A 21,525-nucleotide genomic window follows, 5' to 3' on the forward strand; every position below is an offset into this window, starting at 1 on the left:
GTTTATTTAAGATACATTCAATATTAGCTACAAAATTAGCCTTACCAAGACAAAGTAGTCTGACATTTTATTTCATAAATGCATTCCTATCAGCGTTATTTACAGTATTTGAGATGTGCTGGAAATGACACTGTGCTGGGAATTTTCAGGACTTGAAGAACAAATAAATAAAATAAGAGTGTGACAAGTGTTTTAACAAGACTTTCTAGAAGTCCACAGGGCTAAGAGTGCCCGAAGTTTAAGAAACATCCATTTATATTTATATTTTTCATTCAGCATTAAAGCTAAAGTGTATTACTTCTGTGCCACTAGTGTCATCATTATTGTTGAGCTCTTGGTTCTCTGTGATGATCTATTTTTTACTGAGGAAAACCTTGTTGCTGAATGATAATTAAACACATTTTTAGACTTGAATCGAACGAATAGGCCCTTTTCCTCTGCCAAGACGTGAAATAAAATACAGCAAAATCAATGTTTAATATTTATCTCTGGATCAATACACTCGTCCGCAAAATAAACTGGAGCATCATCAGAGGAACGCAATGAAGTGGCTGTCCAGAGAATGTCAATATTTCATTTGCATTAGCGAGTTGAGCACACCGTAACTGCAACAGAAGCCAACAAGGGTGTGAATCCACCAGCATAGCTGTTTACTTCTCTATCTGACAGCCCTGGATTTCTCTTTCTCTGACGCCTCTGTTCACGCTGTAGTTTTCATTGATCGTTCTCTTAGTCTTCTGCTCTCCACCCACGACTGTTTTCAAACGAGAGTCTTTGATGTATTTCACTGTTTTTAAGCTACTAATTAGAAGCTGAATGTGCAGATAAGGGCTGTATATCCCTGCTTATTGCCCCTGCACATGCGTTTGTGTACGGCTTAGCACATTGCGTTCTTTTATGTGGCACAGGCTTTCGTTTTCTTCATCCCTCAGGATGAGGAGTGGTTTGATCTTGCTCTGCTCCTCCTGTTTAAACTTATTAATGTCGAGGCCTTTCTTTCTTTGCCTAATGCCTTTCTTCTCATTCTCATGGTGACGTTTAATACACAAATGCATCCACGCGGTGGTGAAGTGCTTATGGTATTCCTCTATGTTTGACAACCGGAAATCTGTTAAATGAGAATACCTTATGTTTTGTAATATGTATTGCTAGTTTGTTTGTTCATAGTGAACTGACTGATATTAATGTATACCATTGGCCATTAATGTGGCCAAAACTTTGGAATAATGTACAGATTTTGCTCTTATGGAAATAAATTGGTACTTTTAGTCACCAAAGTGGCATTCAGCTGATCACAATTTATAGTCAGGACATTAATAATGTGATAAATTACTATTACAATTTGAAAAAAAAACTACTTCAAAGAGTTCTCCATGTGCAGCAATGACAGGTTTGCAGATCCTTGTTATTCTAGCTGTCAGTTTGTCCAGATACTCAGGTGACATTTCACCCCACACTTCCAGTAGCACTTGCCATAGATGTGTCTGTCTTGTCGGGCACTTCTCACGCACCTTACAGTCTAGCTGATCCCACAAAAGCTCAATGGGGTTAAGATCCATAACACTCTTTTCCAATTATCTGTTGTCCAATGTCTGTGTTTCTTTGCCCACTCTAACCTTTTCTTTTTGATTTTCTTTTTCAAAAGTGGCTTTTTCTTTGCAATTCTTCCCATAAGGCCTGCACCCCTGAGTCTTCTCTTTACTGTTGTACATGAAACTGGTGTTGAGCGGGTAGAATTCAATGAAGCTGTCAGCTGAGGACATGTGAGGCGTCTATTTCTCAAACTAGAGACTCTGATGTACTTATCCTCTTGTTTAGTTGTACATCTGGTCTTCCACATCTCTTTCTGTCCTTGTTAGAGTCAGTTGTCCTTTGTCTTTGAAGACTGTAGTGTACACCTTTGTATGAAATCTTCAGTTTTTTTTAGCAGTTTCAAGCATTGTATAGCCTTCATTCCTCAAAACAATGATTGACTGATGAGTTTCTAGAGAAAGCTGTTTCTTTTTTGCCATTTTTGACCTAATATTGACCTTAAGACATGCCAGTCTATTGCATACTGTGGCAACACAAAAACAAACACAAAGACAATGTTAAGCTTCATTTAACGAACCAAATAGCTTTCAACTGTGTTTGATATAATGGCAAGTGATTTTCTAGTACCAAATGATCAATTTAGCATGATTACTCAAGGATAAGGTGTTGGAGTGATGGCTGCTGTCTAGATTTGATCAAAAATGACTTTTTTCAAATAGTGATGGTGCTGTTTTTTACATCAGTAATGTCCTGACTATACTTTGTGATCAGTTGAATGCCACTTTGGTGAATTAAAGTACCAATTTCCTTCCGAAACAGCAAAATCTGTACATTATTCCAAACTTTTGGCCACCAGTGTATGTGTAGAAGAAATCAACAATAATCAGTATAATAACCAGTAAACTAGTATGGGATGCCATTGACACTTTATCAGAGTGTGTCCTACTTAACCAGTATTAAATCTTTAAAAAAAACAAAAATTAATTTGGTCATTTTTATGTTATTTTAGGATAATACATAGAATACAAAGAATAAACATACTATGTATGGAAATGCATAGCTTTGTTTCAGTTTTTTTTTGTTTAAAATAGTTTATTTGCAATATTTATCTTCAATTAATGTTATGTTATTTCATAGTGCTTTAACTAAATTTAATGTATGCAACTTTTCATTTTAAAATGTATTAGATTATGTTGAAACATTAATCAGTTAACCAGTAAACTAGTATGGGATGACATTACAGTTTTGCACTATCACTTTTGGCTCAATTCTCAAATGAGAATATTTTTTTCAAAACATTAAGTTAAAATCTATGTACAATTAGTTTCTTGTTCACACTAGATTTTGAATTTCTCATTCATTCAAGCACGTGTTTAGGCACATGTTTGAAAAAGTACAATTGTCGACAATTTGCACAAGAACTAAATGCACATGACTTGCTGATCAAAACTGATGAGTTGGTTCTCAGTGAAATTGTCATACTCTTCACAACTTCTAAACATTCTTTCATCATGTGATCCATTCAATTATCAAAATCTGTCAGACATACATGTATATTCCAAAAATATCTATGTCATGGAAAGTTTGTGATGTCTGCTAAATCTCTGGCCAGACCAACAAGAGCGACAGGACGTCCACCAAGAAGGTTGGAACTTGTAGTGTTATGTACTGTGAGGATGTACAATTTATTGTTTTTTACAGAACTACACAGGTTTTTTCATTGTTGCGGGGTTTTTAATTTTTTTATTTATATTTTTGCATGGATGTCATTTTGTGGCAATTTTCTGTTCTCTATATATGAATTAACATGTACGAAATGTGTAAAAATGGACATGCAAATGTGAATCTTCTGTTTACATGTAACACATTGCTACAAAAATACATTTACTGTATACGTACAAATGTGCATATCCTTTTTCTGTGCACTACAGTATTGTACAGTACTGACTTTTCCCAGTGAATTTTTACCTACTGTTGTAATCAGTATTTAAAAAGCTCAGTACTTAAAATGCACAATAGCATTCAGCTAGACAAAACTGACATTCTTGTATACTACAGTAAGCAGTCAGTGTCAACAAAAAGTAGTACAAAAATGAAATTTGTATATAACAAACATTTCCAGGGTTGACTGCCATGGTGAAAAAAAAAAACATCTAAACATTTTGACCAGTGCGGCGGCTCACACGATGACAAAAAAAATAAAAAAAATTGTTTTTTTCATTTTGGTGGCATTGGCCAGTTTATTGACACAGTAACTACTGTAGGTTTTTAAGCATGAATTAAATATTTTGGGTGAGTTACTACATTTTGCACACATGCAATAGAGTTATGATGTCCCATAAAACAGTTGTGACAATTGCACTTACAGTTTAGGGAATGTTAAGACTGTTTCAAAAAAATGAGTCAAAGTGATTGAGAAAAACTGGAATGTAGCCATGGGTCATATGTCAAAATAAAGTGTCCTACTTTATCTGTATTCACCCTATAAAAGGCTAAAATTAATTTGTGGTCAGTTTGTTTTTATTTATTAATTTTTATTTTTATTTTTTTATCAATTGTTATATTTTTAGTTTAAATATGATGTATAATATTATGTTTATTTTTAATTTAATTTCACTCAATTTTTTTTTAGCTTATTTTTTATTTTTTTATGTTTAATTTTTTTAAGTGTTTTCTAGTAACATCTAGTTTTTTTTAAATTCAATTTCACAGTAAGATTCTATAAGTTAACATACTTAGATAATTGTGAACAAACAATGAACTTTTTTTATGGCATTTAATAGTTGTGGTTAATGAAAATATTCTATAAATATACTATTGTTTAACGTAATGTAATTTTAATTCATAGTGTAATAACTAATATTAATGTCTACAATGTGTAATGTTAAACATATATTAGTACAGTATATGTAGAAATTAACATTAATCAGTATGTTAACGAATACACTAGTATGGGATGATATTAATGTTGCCATTTGGATCATATATATTTATTATTATTATTATTATTAATTAATTAATTAATTTATTTATTAATTTATTTTTTTATTTTTTTACGCTATTTTTTTTGTGTCAAGTTACCAAAACTATAATTTATTCAAAAACTATAAATAATTAGCGGGATTTTTTATTTTATTTTAGTTTTGGAGCAATTTTTCTAAAAACATGTTTATTTAGCTTTCGCTTAGTTTTCATTTTTTGTTAATAATACTGACACGTGCATGGAGATAAAAACGTCAGGTTGAGTCTTTTCAGCAGGGAACTGTGCGTCAGAGAAAACAGACTCATTTATCAGTCTCATTAGCAGAGGGACGGTGTGGCCAGATAATCATCTCTCTGAGAGAGCGAGAGACTCACAAGAGCTTTTAATAAAAGTTTCATTATTTCTGCCTTCTGTCGCTCCCTTTTTATCTCTTTCTCAGCACTGGAGGTACGGTAAGGTGTAATACACTTATCACACACCTTAACAAGCTCCTTGATTTTGTTTTGTACAAATGAATGCCACAATGGTAAGCCTGAAAATGAAGACTCTTTCAGTTCCTCGCTTCCGCCTCAGTTCCATCGGTTCCATTGAATCTCTACCTTAGGCGTTTTAGAAAGACTCACTTAAACTCCTGTGTGCCTGTACTAGAAATACACTGAGATAGGAACTTTGTGCCAACTTTTGCACAGACAAACACCACTCACTTCAAGTTCTATTCAGCAATCTCTAAAGTTACACGGGCGAATCAGTGCTTTCTTGATGTCCAGTTTGGTTCTGTGAAAGTGTACAACACAGATTTCTTACAAACGATCTCATGTGCAGACCTTTAAGTTGTCTGACCTGAGAGACATTCTCAGCTGAACCAAACAGCAAGCTCTGAAATTATGTTCTCCATGCTGAAGCAAATACTCTTGCTTTTTACAAAACCAAATGGTTTCTATAGATACTACGGTGATACCACAGTGAAGCTGGTGGTTGTTGAGAGGGCATTGTGTGTGTGTGTGTGTGCGCGTGTACACTTTTGAGAGATACGGTTTAATCTGTAGAGTGAAGCAAAGTATGATGAACAGCTGTATTAATGCCAAATAATACCATATAGAATGATTATTATTATTTTATTATTATCACCATTGGTCTGATTCTGTAGATATTGTACGGTGATGCATTTTACTACAGTACATTTACAACCTTGTGTAAAACGATAAAATAGCGTGGTAGCTCAACTGATTGCGATGTAAAGGACCTGGTTACGAGTTATAGAGTGGTGGTGGTGTAGTGGACTAAAGCACTGAACTGGTAAGCGGAAGGTTGTTGGTTCAATCCCCACAGCCACCACCATTGTGTCCTTGAGCAAGGCACTTAACTCCAAGTTGCTCTAGGGGGATTGTCCCTGTAATCATGGCACTGTAAGTTGCTTTGGATAAAAGCATCTGCCAGATGCATAAATGTAAATGAGTCTTAAAGAGCATGCGAGTTCATACGTGAGTCTAAAGTGTCATAGAGGCACCAGGAAATGCTGTGGTTGCTTCACCAATTGCATTTTTCATCTCACATTTGCTTTAAAGACACTCGGTTAGGTTTAAGGTTTAGGGTAAAACTCGACAGAGCATTAGAAACCTTAAAAACCTCATCTGTTTCAGAGAAAATTGAACTCATATTTAGCTCCACACACTGTACATTTCACCTCAGAACTTCCACGATAGTTGTAATGAACCACATAATGTCATTTTGCAAAATATGTTGCAACATTTGCATAATTTTCATGAGATAAGGCTGGAAAATAACAGACTGAGGAATGTTGGACTCTTCATGCTCTCAGCTCTACCCCAAAGCTGGTCTGTAAAACAGCAGCTGTAATTAATGCAGAATTTGGCAACTCAACTTCTATAAAGACAGCACCTTGACTGCACTTTGAAAATTCGGACACTAGATGACCGAGTGCATAGCGTATAGTGCGCCACTTGAGAAATGGCATGCTTTTGTTTTCTGTGCGCTAATGGCTAGGCCACATCCTCAACATTTAGATCTGCATTTGTGTATGGTGAGTCTGTAAAGCCCCATCTATTAAAGAGTTATATCCCACCCGGTAGACCCTCAGAGATCTGTATCCCATCAGGACCACCACATAAAGAAATCCAGTTCTGCCTGATGAAATGCAATGACATGGTTGCCAGGTGAACAAAGCATGGAAGAAAAATTAGCTCAAAGCAGCTAGACTTGAAATAAATTGAAAGCTCCAAAATCCTTCTTTTTTGGGCGCCTGATCTCTTTCCTCTGTAGAGTTAAGTACTCACCCCAGGAAGAAAATAAACTAATTGAAATTGTCTCACTTAAAGGGATTGTTTACCTCAAATCAATAGTTCTGTCATAATTACCCTCATCTTGTTCCAAACCTGTATAACTTTCGTTCTATCTTAGACACAAAAGGAGATGTTAGGCAGAATGTTAGACAGACTCGGTCACCATTTGCTTTTTTGCATGGTGAAAAAAAAATAAATAAATATGCATGTAGAGCTGAGGAGGGCGGGGCCAGGCTTGAATGAGACACACCCGGTCCCCAATCAGCCTGTTGGGGCGCGCGAGGGATAAAGGCGGCCGGGGACGACAGTTCCAGAGAGAGAGAATTGCAGGCAGCTGTACTGTGTGTTTTTAGTTGTGCGTTTTGGTTGTGTTTTTTGTTTAATAAATTGTTATTTAAGTTGACAAGCCGGTTCTCGCCTCCTCCTTTCCACTAAACCCCCTTACAATGCAATGAAAGTAAATGGTGACTGAGGCAAACATTCTTCTGAAGATCTCCTTTTGTGTTCCACTGGAAGAAGGCAAGTCACGAGGGTCAGTGAATAATGACAGAATTTTCATTTTTAGACTAACTTTCCCTTTAAGTGTACACATTTAGAGCAATTGCTGATATTGAAGACCAGGGGTCTCATGTATAAAACTGCACAGTCAGATTTTGTGTACACACCAAAAAATTCCGATTTATAAAACCGTACGTATGCCAGAACCTGCGCATAGTTCCCTTAAGAAATCCCAGCTAGCGGAAGATTGTGCGTACATGCACGTGATTCGTTCTCCACCCCATCTCCTCCCCAAAATAACCATATATGGAGTGACAACGCCTGTGTTTACTATGCATATCCTCATCTGCATACAATTACCTTGTGCATGTGATTACTGCGTTTAACGGTACGAGAAACTGTATTATAAGAGATAAGACTGTAAATGTCACATGTGCCCGAAGGTTAGATGCTGCACCATGAAGAAACATTATTTATTAAGATATGAACTTGTTTTCAAAGAATATACCTTGAATATCCCTTGGCTAAATGTTTTTATCTTTGCAGACATAAATCTAATCTAAGCAATTTTGCTTCTGAGAAAACATTTTGAATCATTTTTATTGGGAGGTTAAATATTTAGTACTGGAAACAAAACGAAAATTATTACAATTCTTTGTGCAGCATTGTCTGATATCATCGGATTACTACGATTTTATATTTGACTGGTATTTTATATTCAAAAAACGGCTGAACGGTAAATAATGTGTTTTTAGTAGACTAGAATGGGGGTTTCATTACGATGTCGAGATGAAGTGGAGCAGGCAGCACATTTGATGCACATTTTATTTGCATTGCTGTACCTGTTTGCAGCTGTACAATACTGTTTCTGATGAGACATGTCTCTCCAATGGTCCGTTCGACTACTGAATGTGGCCTGCATTGCTTGTCTTATAGCTACTGTCCATTTTACAGAGTCAGTCAGAGTCAAATGCGCATCACATTACAGATCATCTTTATTCAAATGCTGTACTTATCTCAGTACATGATTGTAATAGAACAGAAAATATCTCAAACTAAGAAATCTTGTCATTTTTAGTTACTGTATGTTCCTTCTCTATGATGACACGGGAAAGTTCTCCTAAACACAGCACATCCCAAACCAATATTTCCCTTTTACAGCTTATATTTGAATGCTTTTTCAATTAGTTACATAAAAATAATATAGCCTACTATTGTCTTGAAAACGATTACTTCTGTTTTAAGTGCTTAACTATATACTTTTTTTTATTCTAAATCTGAATTAAATGAAAATCAGAGTTTATAATCAGTCTGTTCAGTTCATTATTTGTCCAGCTGGAGTCGCCAGTAAAAGAGCGTGTACGCACAGTCAAGAGTGTCCGGACGGTACGCACATATATACGGGAAATTTCTTACGCACATTTCAATGCCCATTTTGTTCATACGCAACATTTATACATCAGGCCCCAGGGCTCACAGACTTGTGTGTATTTGTCCTGAGATTTCTCCTCCCAGTCGTATTATGTTAAGTAGAGCACTTTGGCTCCTTGAGGCTGAACTCTATTAGCATGATTTATGTGGATGCAAAGCCATTCTGTACGTCAGTGGTGTAAACAAGTGTAGGCATACATCAAGTCATGTGTAACACACACCCACTCGTGCACAGGGCATAGATACTGGGCTCAACAAAAAAGCATGGCCTGGTGCCAGTGTGAGAGAGTTTCGGGCAAGTGCTGTGATGTTGTCAATAAATCTAACTTAGATGATCTTGTACATGTGCCCTGCAGATTTAGGGGCTGTTCAGACCGCATGCTAGACAAAATCTAGACACGGCAAAACGATTTGACCAGAATGCAGGTGCTTACTGACACATTTTTCTTTACTGTTTTTTATTTCAAAGTTCTTTGTAACTTCACACAGTTTAAAAAAAACAAAAAAAAAACAGCAAGAAATGATGCAACAATCAAAGACGTTTGTCTAGTGCATGTTTAAATAGAAAAACAACTGAAAATAGTGCGGACGGACCAAAAATACTTTAGACGTACGGCCCCTTAAATGTCACAGTAAGAATGGGTTTGAAATTATAAATCATTTGTAATTTTGTGCATTTTATGCAATTGTTGTCTAGCTAAAATGTGTTTATGAATTTATAGCTATTATTGAGTTATATTATATAAGCTGTGTAATTTTCAGCTATTAATGTAAATATAAAACCTACTATAGTAATATAAAAATGGATGTTTTTTCAGAACATAAAAAAAAATAATATTTTGACTATTGCATGTTTATATGGGAGAAAATAATAATAAAAAATTCAGATGGTCACAAAAACACATTCAGCGTGAACGTCCCCTTTAATGTTTAGTTTTCTGTTATGTATTGAACATTGCTGTTGTTGCTTTAAATATATACATTATATATATATATATACACACACACACACACACACACACACACACACTGTATAGTCAGTTTGACCAGATACTCAGGTGACATTTCACCCCACACTTCCTGTAGCACTTGCCATAGATGTGTCTGTCTTGTCGGACACTTCTCACGCACCTTACAGTCTAGCTGATCCCACAAAAGCTCAATGGGGTTAAGATCCAGAACACTCTTTTCCAATTATCTGTTGTCCAATGTCTGTGTTTCTTTGCCCACTCTAACCTTTTCTTTTTGATTTTCTGTTTCAAAAGTGGCTTTTTCTTTGCAATTCTTCCCATAAGGCCTGCACCCCTGAGTCTTCTCTTTACTGTTGTACATGAAACTGGTGTTGAGCGGGTAGAATTCAATGAAGCTGTCAGCTGAGGACATGTGAGGTGTCTATTTCTCAAACTAGAGACTCTGATGTACTTATCCTCTTGTTTAGTTGTACATCTGGTCTTCCACATCTCTTTCTGTCCTTGTTAGAGTCAGTTGTCCTTTGTCTTTGAAGATTGTAGTGTACACCTTTGTATGAAATCTTCAGTTTTTTGGCAATTTCAAGCATTGTATAGCCTTCATTCCTCAAAACAATGATTGATTGATGAGTTTCTAGAGAAAGCTGTTTCTTTTATTTGCTATTTTTGACCTAATATTGACCTTAAAACATGCCAGTCTATTGCATACTGTGGCAACTCAAAGACAAACACAAAGACAATGTTAAGCTTCATTTAACGAACCAAATAGCTTTCAACTGTGTTTGATATAATGGCAAATTATTTTCTAGAACCAAATGATCAATTTATCATGATTACTCAAGGATAAGGTGTTGGAGTGATGGCTGCTGTCTAGATTTGATCAAAAATGACTTTTTTCAAATAGTGATGGTGCTGTTTTTTACATCAGTAATGTCCTGACTATACTTTGTGATCAGTTGAATGCCACTTTGGTGAATTAAAGTACCAATTTCCTTCCGAAACAGCAAAATCTGTACATTATTCCAAACTTTTGGCCGCCTGTGTGTGTGTGTGTGTGTGTGTGTGTGTGTGTGTGTATATATATATATATATATATATATATATATATATATATATACATATATATATATAGAAAAATTATTATTATTGTCATTATTATTATTATTATTATTATTATTATATACTGTGTGTGTGGGTAGTTTACGAGGACTTTTTTTTAAAGTTATAAACTGGTAATTACAAGGGTATTATGCTATAAATGTGGTTTATGAGGACATTTCTAGTGTCCCCATAATTCAAATCACTTAACATAACATAAACAAGGTTTTTGTTTTAAATGTAAAAATGCAGAAAGTTTTCTGTGAGGGTTAGGTTTAGGGGTAGGGTTAGGGTTAGGGGATAGAATCTATAGCTCATACAGTATAAAAATCATTATGTCTATGGAGAGTCCTCATAAGGATAGCTGCACCAACATGTGTGTGTGTGTGTGTGTGTGTTAGAAAATTATATACAAGGAAGAGATGCATCATACTGAAAAATGAATGCAAGAAATTAGGATTTAGTAATGGAAGTCTTTCCTCTTGAATGGCTGGATCAGCCTAAAAAAATGATTTATTTAGTGTGATTTTAGCTAAAAAAAAAACAAAATGCATTACTCCATTGTTAAGATTTTATTTTTTATTTGCAAATATTACCGGCTCCATCATTTTGAGTTACTTCGACCCAGAATTTCCTTATTTGTAACTACACGGAATCTAAGGAAGAACAATTTTATTATTATTATTATTATTATTACTATTATTATGTAGCTCATCATATAATTACATATAAACTAAAACAATAAAGCTAAAAAGACCAAATTACAAAAATATTTATTTAGCTACAAACAAATACACAAAATGAAGCACAGAGATCACTGCAGTATTATTAAGAAAACTCTTAAGAATCTGAGCTGGGCATTTCCCAAAAGCATCGCAAGCTAAGTTGATTATAGAGACTATTGGCACCAATGGTTTCCACGATCTGCTTAGGCTTGGGAAACACAGCCCTCTGTAATTGAATCAATAGGTAAGAGATTATATACTGATTCTTTAACCATGTTGCTTTAAGATTCGCTTCTTCAGCTCAGCTTAAGATTGTTCTCCAGTTCTTTCCTGTCGAGTGTTTTCACTGGGCTGCGTGCAATTAGATTTGATTTAGTCACTCACTTCGCTTCAAAAGAGCTGATAAATGGGATTGCTTGTGTATCATTTACGCACCCTCATCTTATTGAAAATATAGATATATTTAGAAAAAAAAAATATTCAGGCTGCTCTTTTCCATGCAGCACGACAGGATGGTGATTTATAAGTATATTGACGCATTTTGGCAGGCCCTTATATCAAAAAAGAAAATGTAAAAGCTCTCCACCAAGGTAGGACTGAACCATTTATTTATTGAGCACCCTGTATATTAATAAGCTGTTCAAGTTGACAGCATTCACCATTTTAATAATTAACATGCTCAAGACATGTTCAAGTTGTTACTGCAAAGTGATGTTTTTTTTTATTTTTTATTTTTTTTATTATTGCTATTTAACTATTGTATGATGTTACTGTTATTTACAAATATATTGTTATTTTAATGTTTAAGTTAAGCTATTTTGTGCAATTGACCCTTCACTTAGCTCCACCCCCCTTAGTTATGATTGCTCACTCTGACAAGCTCTGCAGAACTCCCCATTGGAATGAATGGGAGATCGCCGTGGACGGCGTGTGTTTTGGCAGAATATTCTCATAAACCGAATGGATAAAGTTTTAGCATGGGCTGGTTTGAAGGGTGACATTGTAATGGATATTTATCTGAAGTTTAAAAAAAAAAAAAGGAATGGTTAAATTACATAGTAATTTGATTAAAAAGTGTGGAGACTGAATCAGAATCAAGGCAAACGATTATTACAGTCACATGAAAAGAAAAAACTTCATTTAAGTTCATTTAATAGCGATTAAACATCTAATAACATTAGCGTGAGTGAACAGAGCTGTACGTCTCATAACACACTTATTCTGATGCTGTGAACTGTTTAATTACTATCACTTTTACTATGACTTGAATCAATACATCAATGAATTAACGTTCAGTTAATAGTTGAATTTACCTTGGGGTAAATGTAGGTGTCGTTGCATATGTTATATGATCATTTGGGAATGAGAGCTGGCACAGTTTAATCCATAGCATGCTCTTGACCATGTATATTTAAAGATTATTTTTTTTAAAAGAATGAAAAACACTGCGGTTATCCTCTCTGAGTAACTTGGGTCACTATTACAAATGACCCGGCAACAACGTGTTTTACATTCTTTTGATTATTCTGATAAAATCCAGTTTAAAAGTACTCAAACACACATTACTTCCATAGTCTGTCATTGGAAAATAGCAAACGCGTGTCGGAGTAATGGCAGCAGGGCAACAGTTGCTAAGACAGGATTGGTCAGAAGCACTTTTAAGGCGGGGCTTAGCGAAGGGTCAATTGACAGCAATTTATTTTAAGTACGTTACTTGTTGTTTTGACTAATCTGTAATATTTTACAAATGGTTTCATTGTTATTACATATTCAATGGGGCACTTTTTAAAGTTTGATTCACAATAATCACATTTTACCAGTCCATGCAATCTCTAGGAATCGAACCAATGGCTGTGTCTCGTTTCGAAAGCTGCATCCTCCGGAGGTCACATTTGTCGGCCGCATACGTCATCGAGGATGTCTCGTTTCAGAAAAGCGAGTAGGACACTCCGAATGCAACCTTCGAATGCGACCTTCTTTTACGGCCACTCACAACCCACAATTCTTTGCTTCAATGGGAATGAACATCATTTGTCTAAATAAAATGACGCCAGTTTGCTTGAAAATATGACGTTAATTCCCAAGTTGAAGTACCTCGGTAGACGCGTGCAGAGTATATAATAATTATAGTAATATATCATTAAAGTATTATAGACCAAAACTACACCTGTAAAATCTATTTTCTTTTCTCTCTTCATCCTTAATACTCTCCTAAAATGTACCTCATACATTCCCATCCAAAGGGAACTTGTTCCCTTCTCACTCAAAGCGCTCGCACTTGTTAAAGAGTGGCGTGCTGTCATAGCAACCATGATAAGTTCTGTTTCCGTTTGTCCTACGAAGGCCGTCTCGTTTAAACGAGGCTTGTTTAAAGGAGGACACTCGGTATACTGCAGCCTTCAAAGGACGCATCATAGCTAGCATGCAGCCTTCGAAACGAGACACAGCTATTGACTCATGCTCTCATCCAAACTAGAATGCCGTTTTCCTCCACTGAAAACGGAGACATTCAGAAACGCTCCCTATTGTCGCATACTTTCGAAAGCAATGACGTTATGAAACTAAAAACAGAGTTTCGAGTGGATATACACATTCCTTGAACTTTCTTCCGTAGAACATAAAAGTTTTTAACATCAAGTTATTTGGCCATGTTAATGTTCAAGATTATATGAACAGATTTGGACATTCTGGAATATTAATTTATATGCCTTATTTATAAATTATAATGTATATGTTGATTTATACTGTCATCCTTCAAAAATGACAAAAACACTCCATAAATCTATCATCAAAGTAGTCCGGGATGCACAAAAATTCAACTTGCAGTTCACTGAAATGGTTTCCTTCCCGACCTCTGCAAGCTCATATCCGTGGTTATTACTACCTGCCAGTTTCCTGGAATCTCTCATGCACACAAGCTAAGTCACTTCAGCAATCACAATCACTAAACTTTTAGATGCTTCTCCACCCACTGGACATAAAAACACCCTGAGAGCCACTTAACAGCGTGACCTTTACACTCTCACTCAGACACACTTAAGTGTCACTTTAGCTCACTCAGTAGGTTTGGAATGGTAGGATGATGCACTCTGTAAACTGTGTTTCAGTGAGTGTGGGAGCTGTGGTTTGCTAACATAGTACCTGTAACGGTTGAGAGAGCACTGCATGGTGTTCTAAAGCTCAGACCTTATAGGAATAGGTTATAGTAAATTCTGTCATTTACTCACCCTCACGTTGTTCTAAACCCGTATGACTTTCTTTCTTCTTTGGAACATAAAAGGTACATTCCATATGATGACTGTCAAGCTCCAAAATGATAAAAAAGCAACACAAAAATGGCACAAATGTTGTCCATTAGACTCGTGTGTTATAGATTACAGTCTTTTATTTATTTATTTTTATTTGGAATGCCCAATGCGTACTAAGTCCTCGAGGACGAATCTCGGTTGCCTCCGCGTCTGAGACCGTCAATCCGCGCATCTTATAACGTGGCTTGTTGAGCGCGTTATCGCGGAGATGTAGCGCGTGTGGACACCCACACTATACTCCGCGGCATCCACGCACAACTCGCCACACGCCCCACCTAGAGCGAAAACCATATTATAGTGACCACGCGGGGGTTACCCCATGTGACTTTACCCTCCCTAGCAACCAATCCAATTTGATTGCTTAGGAGACCTGGCTGGAGTCACTCAGCACGCCCTGGATTTGAACTTGCGACTCCAGGGGTGGTAGTCAGCGTCAATACTCGCTGAGCTACCCAGGCCCCCGATTACAGTCTTCTTAAACCATAAAATAGCTTTGTGACTGAAAATGTTCCTTTCCGCTATAGCTCTCAAATCAAATCTAGGCATTAGATGTTCCACATCAGTTTTGACGTCAAAAACGTTTGGCAGCTTTTGCGGCATAATGTTGAATAATTTTGACTCTATCCTTATTAAAAACATTTGTAAATTGCTGTAACAGGAATACATTTACAATTGAAGTGAAGGAGGCCACCATACACATTAAAATACACATTGTTTTAAAAGAATAGCCACAAGGCATAAAATCAGGGATTTACCAGCGCTACCGGTGTTACGTCGTCATAGCAACAGAGTTGTAATATTGGCTAAAACTTTAGACAGATAAGGTTAGTTTGCGACAAGATGCATAATATTTACGTCTTGTGGCGATAATTTTGAAATAAAGAATGTGTGTTTTATGGACGGGCCCCATTCACTTCCATTGCAATCTTTCTTGTAATTTTTGTTTTGTTTTTGTAATTAACATTGTGCCACTAATGCTGTGGATTCCTTTAATGTCAAGTGGCATCAATGTGCCATTTTTGTAATCCTGGCAACTTTTGTTGTCTCTTTAAAGTAGAGCTTGAAAATTATCAGTGAATAACAACTTAAATTTCTTCCTGTTCCTCACTCAAAGAGGCTTAAATATTGTGCACAAATTAAATGGAATACGTCTTTGATAGTTCTATATTCCGTTTTATTTATTTATTTTATTTATGTATTTTTTATTTCATTTTCAAGCTGGATAGCACTGGAAAACGGAGGCGGAAAAAAGACATTCTTCAAAAATTCAGGTGAGAAAGTCATACAGGTTTTGAACAGCATGGGGGTGATTAAATAATGACAATTTTAATTTTGGATTTTTTTTTTTTTTTTTTTTTTTTTGCACATGCCTCATTCTCACCTGAAGCACATTCCTAGCTTTGGAATTTGTTGATTTCCTCTCACTTTATCTCATTTCATTACTCATGCAATCTCCAAATCATCTCTTTTGACTGAGTTGAACCTTTATTAGCGCAGCACACCAGTGTAGCTTACATGATCTTTTAACAAAATAAAGTCCAGCAACCAACCTGTAGATAATGCATGCGCTGTTCCGACACGTGTCGCAGTTGGCCGTGTCCTGTCCGGTCCGATAGGAGAGTCTGTGAAAAGATAAAGAGAGAAGACGAGTCATTACACAGACCGTTCAGCCGTTCCGCCTACCCATTCGCCGCCTGTCTCATTTCGTTCTGTTGTTCCTCATTATCAGCTCATGGTCGATACTCACAGCAGAAGAGATACGTTAGCATTCTTCAGCCTGGCCACGTTTGTGAGTGTAATCAGGAAAGAGCGAACAAAATGGCCTTGAAATCCTTTGTGTTTTTGTATTTGGACGTTACAGAAATGTCAATGTACAAAATGATACCCTTGTGCTGCTTTTTAATGTGCTGTTTTTTGTTTTGTTTTTAAGCAGTGTGCTTGGAGAAACTAAAATGCTTGGAGTGAAATTCTGTAATTAGATGTATTTGGACCGGTAAAGTTCACCAAACAAATGAAAGTTCTGCCATCATTTACTCACCCTTAGCCCCTAATGGGAGAGGGAGGGAATTTCTGAACTATAATACATAATACAGAGAGGGAAAAAAAAAGGTAATAATAATAATATTAATGCTGTCAAAAAAATAAATAAAAAATACACACGGTTGCTTCCGTTTTACCATATTAACACCATGGCGAATTTGTGGTACAGGTTCATACACAAAAAGTGAAACCTTGGTTTATTTTCTTAAATAAGTATTTATTATTATTATTTTTTTTTTTAGGAACCATGCTTTAAAAAACAATGGAACATGGACCACAAACAAACCATGAAGTAGGCTGTTTTTTTGTTGGTAGAACTATTATGATTTTAATTACCATAGTTTTGTTTTTCCTGTATTATTACTGTCATTTTACTACAAATATCATGGTTAAAACAGATCCATAGTTAAAGTGTAGCTAATGTAGTAACTTGTGTGATTAATATGGTTTTACAACAAATACCTTAGTTTCTGCTATGGTTACTGTAAGAAAACTAAGGTTCATTTTGTTAGGGATAGATAAAGCTATTGTGAGGAAATGCTAAACTGTTTAAAGGAAAGCTGAAATGGATTGAGAGGGAATGCAAAAACAATTGTGAGGAAATGCAAAACCTTTATAGGGGGCGCAAAACTATTACAGGTACAGTTGTGCTCAAAAGCTTGCACACCCTGGCAGAAATTGTGAAATTTTGGCATTGATTTTGAAAATATGACTGATCATGCAAAAAAACTTTTATTTAAGGATAGTGATCATATGAAGCCATTTATTATCACATAGTTGTTTGGCTCCTTTTTTAATTCATAATGATAACAGAAATCACCCAAATGGCCCTGATCAAAAGTTTACATACCCTTGAATGTTTGGCCTTGTTACAGACACACAAGGTGACACACACAGGTTTAAATGGCAATTAAAGGTTAATTTCCCACACCTGTGGCTTTTTAAATTGCAATTAGTGTCTGTGTATAAATAGTCAATGAGTTTGTTAGCTCTCACGTGGATGCACTGAGCAGGCTAGATACCGAGCCTTGCGTAACAAGGTAATGGAACTTTATAAAGATGGAAAAGGATATAAAAGATATCCAAAGCCTTGAAAATGCCAGTCAGTACTGTTCAATCACTTATTAAAAAGTGGAAAATTCGGGGATCTCTTAATACCAAGCCAAGGTCAGGTAGACCAAGAAAGATTTCAGCCACAACTGCCAGAAGAATTGTTCAGGAAAGAAAAACCCACAGGTAACCTCAGGAGAAATACAGGCTGCTCTGGAAAAAGACGGTGTGGTTGTTTCAAGGAGCACAATACGACGATACTTGAACAAAAATGAGCTGCATGGTTGAGTTACAATGCCACAAAAAAGCCCGGTTACAATATGCCTGAGAACACCTTGACACACCTCACAGCTTCTGGCACACTGAAATTTGGAGTGACGAGACCAAAATAGAGCTTTATGGTCACAACTATAAGCACTATGTTTGGAGAGGGGTCAACAAGGCCTATAGTGAAAGAATACCATCCCAACTGTGAAGCATGGTGGTGGATCACTGATGTTTTGGGGGTGTGTGAGCTCTAAAGGCACGGGGAATCTTGTGAAAATTGATGGCAAGATGAATGCAGCATATTATCAAAAAATACTGGCAGACAATTTGCATTCTTCTGCACGAAAGCTGCGCATGGGACGCTCTTGGACTTTCCAGCATGACAATGACCCTAAGCACAAGGCCGATTTGACCCTCCAGTGGTTACAGCAGAAAAAGGTGAAGGTTCTAGAGTGGCCATCACAGTCTCCTGACCTTAATATCATCGAGCCACTCTGGGGAGATCTCAAACATGCGGTTCATGCAAGACGACCAAAGACTTTGCATGACCTGGAGGCATTTTGCCAAGACGAATGGGCAGCTATACCACCTGCAAGAATTTGGGGCCTCATAGACAACTATTACAAAAGACTGCACGCTGTCATTGATGCTAAAGGGGGCAAAACACAGTATTAAGAACTAAGGGTATACAGACTTTTGAACAGGGGTCATTTCATTTTTTTCTTTGTTGCCATGTTTTGTTTTATGATTGTGCCATTTTGTTATAACCTACAGTTGAATATGAATCCCATAAGAAATAAAAGAAATGTGTTTTGCCTGCTCACTCATGTTTTCTTTAAAAATGGTACATATATTACCAATTCTCTAAGGGTATGCAAACTTTTGAGCACAACTGTATATGCAAAAATATTTTGAGGAAACAAACATTGTCTAAGGAACGCGAAACTAATTAAAGGAAATGCAAACATTGTGAGGGAATGCAAAACTGTTGCGAGGGAACACAATATTTTTTGAGAGAATGCAAAAATATTGTTGATGAAACAAAAAACTTTTTAGAGGGAATGCAAAACTATTACGTGTATATGCAAAAATATTTTGAGGAAGCAAAACTTTCTAGGAAACAAAACTGTAACGAGGGAATGCAAAACTATTTAATGGAAATGCAAACATTGCGAGGGAATGCAAGACAATTGTGAGGAAACATAATGCTAGGGAACATAAACCTATTTTAAGTAGATGCAAAACGTCTTGCGGTGAACCATTCCTTTAAGCCGCACTTAAACATTGTATGAGTGCCATTGCATTGCATAACAAATATAGAACCAGTTACAAGATTTCATATCACAGAAAAAAACATTACATTTCACAAAAAAGTAGTATGTTATAGAACAATAGACGTATTGTTCAAAATTAAGTCACTTTCTGGTTGTCAAATGATATTGGAACGTGCATTGTTCATGTGATGCACTGTATTAAAATTCTGTCTGGCTTAGCAGCTCAGAGATCTTGTATTGCCTTCGGCAGACACAATCATTGGTGATTGGTTCACTCAGGAATAGAATGTGACAAGCAGATATGTATTTCAATGTACATGGAGTACATATGGCCACACCCCCCTCCGGCCTGCTGTGTATCGAGGAATATGATCTGACAGTAGAGTTAAAAGGCAGGAATGACCAGTGGAAACGTCACCCGAGGCGTCATCAGAAGGCTGTAGGCTTGATTTGATGTGAGCCAAATGATCAAACTAGATGGGTGTGTATAGTTTGTTGTATGAGAGCATGATAAATGTATGTATGTAGAACAAATTGTGTTGCCAAAATATAGTCAAACTATATGTGTGTGTAGTGTTTTTTGCTTATAGCGTGTTACATAACTGTATAGATCTGTCACCTCAGTAATCCCCCTTAAGGTCGTCTTGTTTGCTTTTTTCTCTTTGTACCAAAGTCAGTATTTACTTCTAGGTCTCAGAAGAAATTGTGTTTGTTTTTGTGTTTTAGCTTTGAGTTTGCCCTGTTTACTCCCTTAAGCGAGATCACTCTGCAGTCGCTGAGCTGAATATTTATAAATCGTTGATACGTGCTGAAACAAATAGCTTAAATATCCTTCTTTCATCATTTCACTGCCGGTTGTGGTTATATGGTGTATGTCCATCTCTGCATTGCTTTCATGGCTCTGTATGGAGATGTCAGATCAGAAAGTTTGAGAAAGCTGTTGTCTGATATTATTATCACCTTTCGTCATAACAATTGCCTTGCTGGCTGGGAGCCACTGACCTTTTGACCCCTCTGGCTCCTCCATTGCAGGATACCTCAATGTCATACTGATAGCAAATTGACTGAGTGATCAATTCTAATGACTCGATTATGTCAGTCAGAGTGCGTCATAGAGCTGCACTGTAAAAAAAAATCCTGTTAAATTTACTGTAAAAAAAAAACAAACAAACTGGAAATTCACCGTAAAAAATACAGTAACCACGTTTGAGACTTTACGGAATGCAATTTTGATGCCTGTATATTTTACGGCGCATTACCGTTGTTTATATTATTAAATAATAAACTTGATCTGCTTTTCACTTATTGTATTGTTAATCACCGTAGTAATTACAAAAGGTCACATGATGACATGAAGTTCATCAGTAGAGGCCCTTCTAGGAGCAATGATCAATAAACACGTAGAGACAGTGCTCAGTGTCACTCACACAAACACTAAACACCATCAGGGTAACACGTGAAATTAAAATAATTCAGTAAACATTAACTAAACTACATTAAATATAACACAGAACACCCCAATGTACATAACTGATATTACAAATAAGAAGAAACATAACTATTCCCATAAAATATAATGAAATGAACTGGGAACAATATGTCATGCAGGGAATTCAGGGAACAATAATTTACCGTAAAAAGTACATGTATTCTCTTGTTATATAATATAAATTTTTACTGTTAATTATAAAGAAAATAAAATTTTACTGTATATTTTAAGGTACTACCCGTTAACCAATTGCATATTTTTTTTTTTTTTTACTGTAGCATTTATACCGTCTTTTACCATTAAAATGATAAAAAAAAATTTACAGTGTGCAGAGCTCTTTTGGCGCACTTTGTTTGCAGCGATTCTCTGATTTGTGGATCTTTCTCTGCTGGATAATGGGAAGTAGGACTGGGTAAAAATATCAATTTCCTGATGCAACACGATCTCAATATTGATTCTTAAATCCCAAGATCAATCTTTTATTCTATGTGCAACCCTCTATAATGCAAGTACAGTTGTGCTCAAAAGTTTGCATACCCTTGGAGAATTGGTAATATATGT

The 21,525-nt window shown here is 36.1% G+C and overlaps 2 protein-coding genes across 2 annotated transcripts in view; one reads left to right on the top strand and one right to left on the bottom strand.

The window, feature by feature from the left end:
• The window catches only part of LOC127427334 (dedicator of cytokinesis protein 1-like), a 321,969-nt gene that overhangs the window by 149,545 nt on the left and 150,899 nt on the right, over positions 1-21,525 (top strand). The window lies entirely within an intron of this gene.
• The window catches only part of LOC127427345 (inhibitory synaptic factor 2A-like), a 51,800-nt gene that overhangs the window by 3,418 nt on the left and 26,857 nt on the right, over positions 1-21,525 (bottom strand). Inside the window, exon 3 of the mRNA XM_051674907.1 lies at positions 16,395-16,466. Coding sequence (XP_051530867.1) covers positions 16,395-16,466 — 72 coding nt within the window. The remainder of the gene's footprint in view (positions 1-16,394; positions 16,467-21,525) is intronic.

This window comes from Myxocyprinus asiaticus, chromosome 36, assembly GCF_019703515.2.
Source record: "Myxocyprinus asiaticus isolate MX2 ecotype Aquarium Trade chromosome 36, UBuf_Myxa_2, whole genome shotgun sequence".
Taxonomy (NCBI): domain Eukaryota; kingdom Metazoa; phylum Chordata; class Actinopteri; order Cypriniformes; family Catostomidae; genus Myxocyprinus; species Myxocyprinus asiaticus.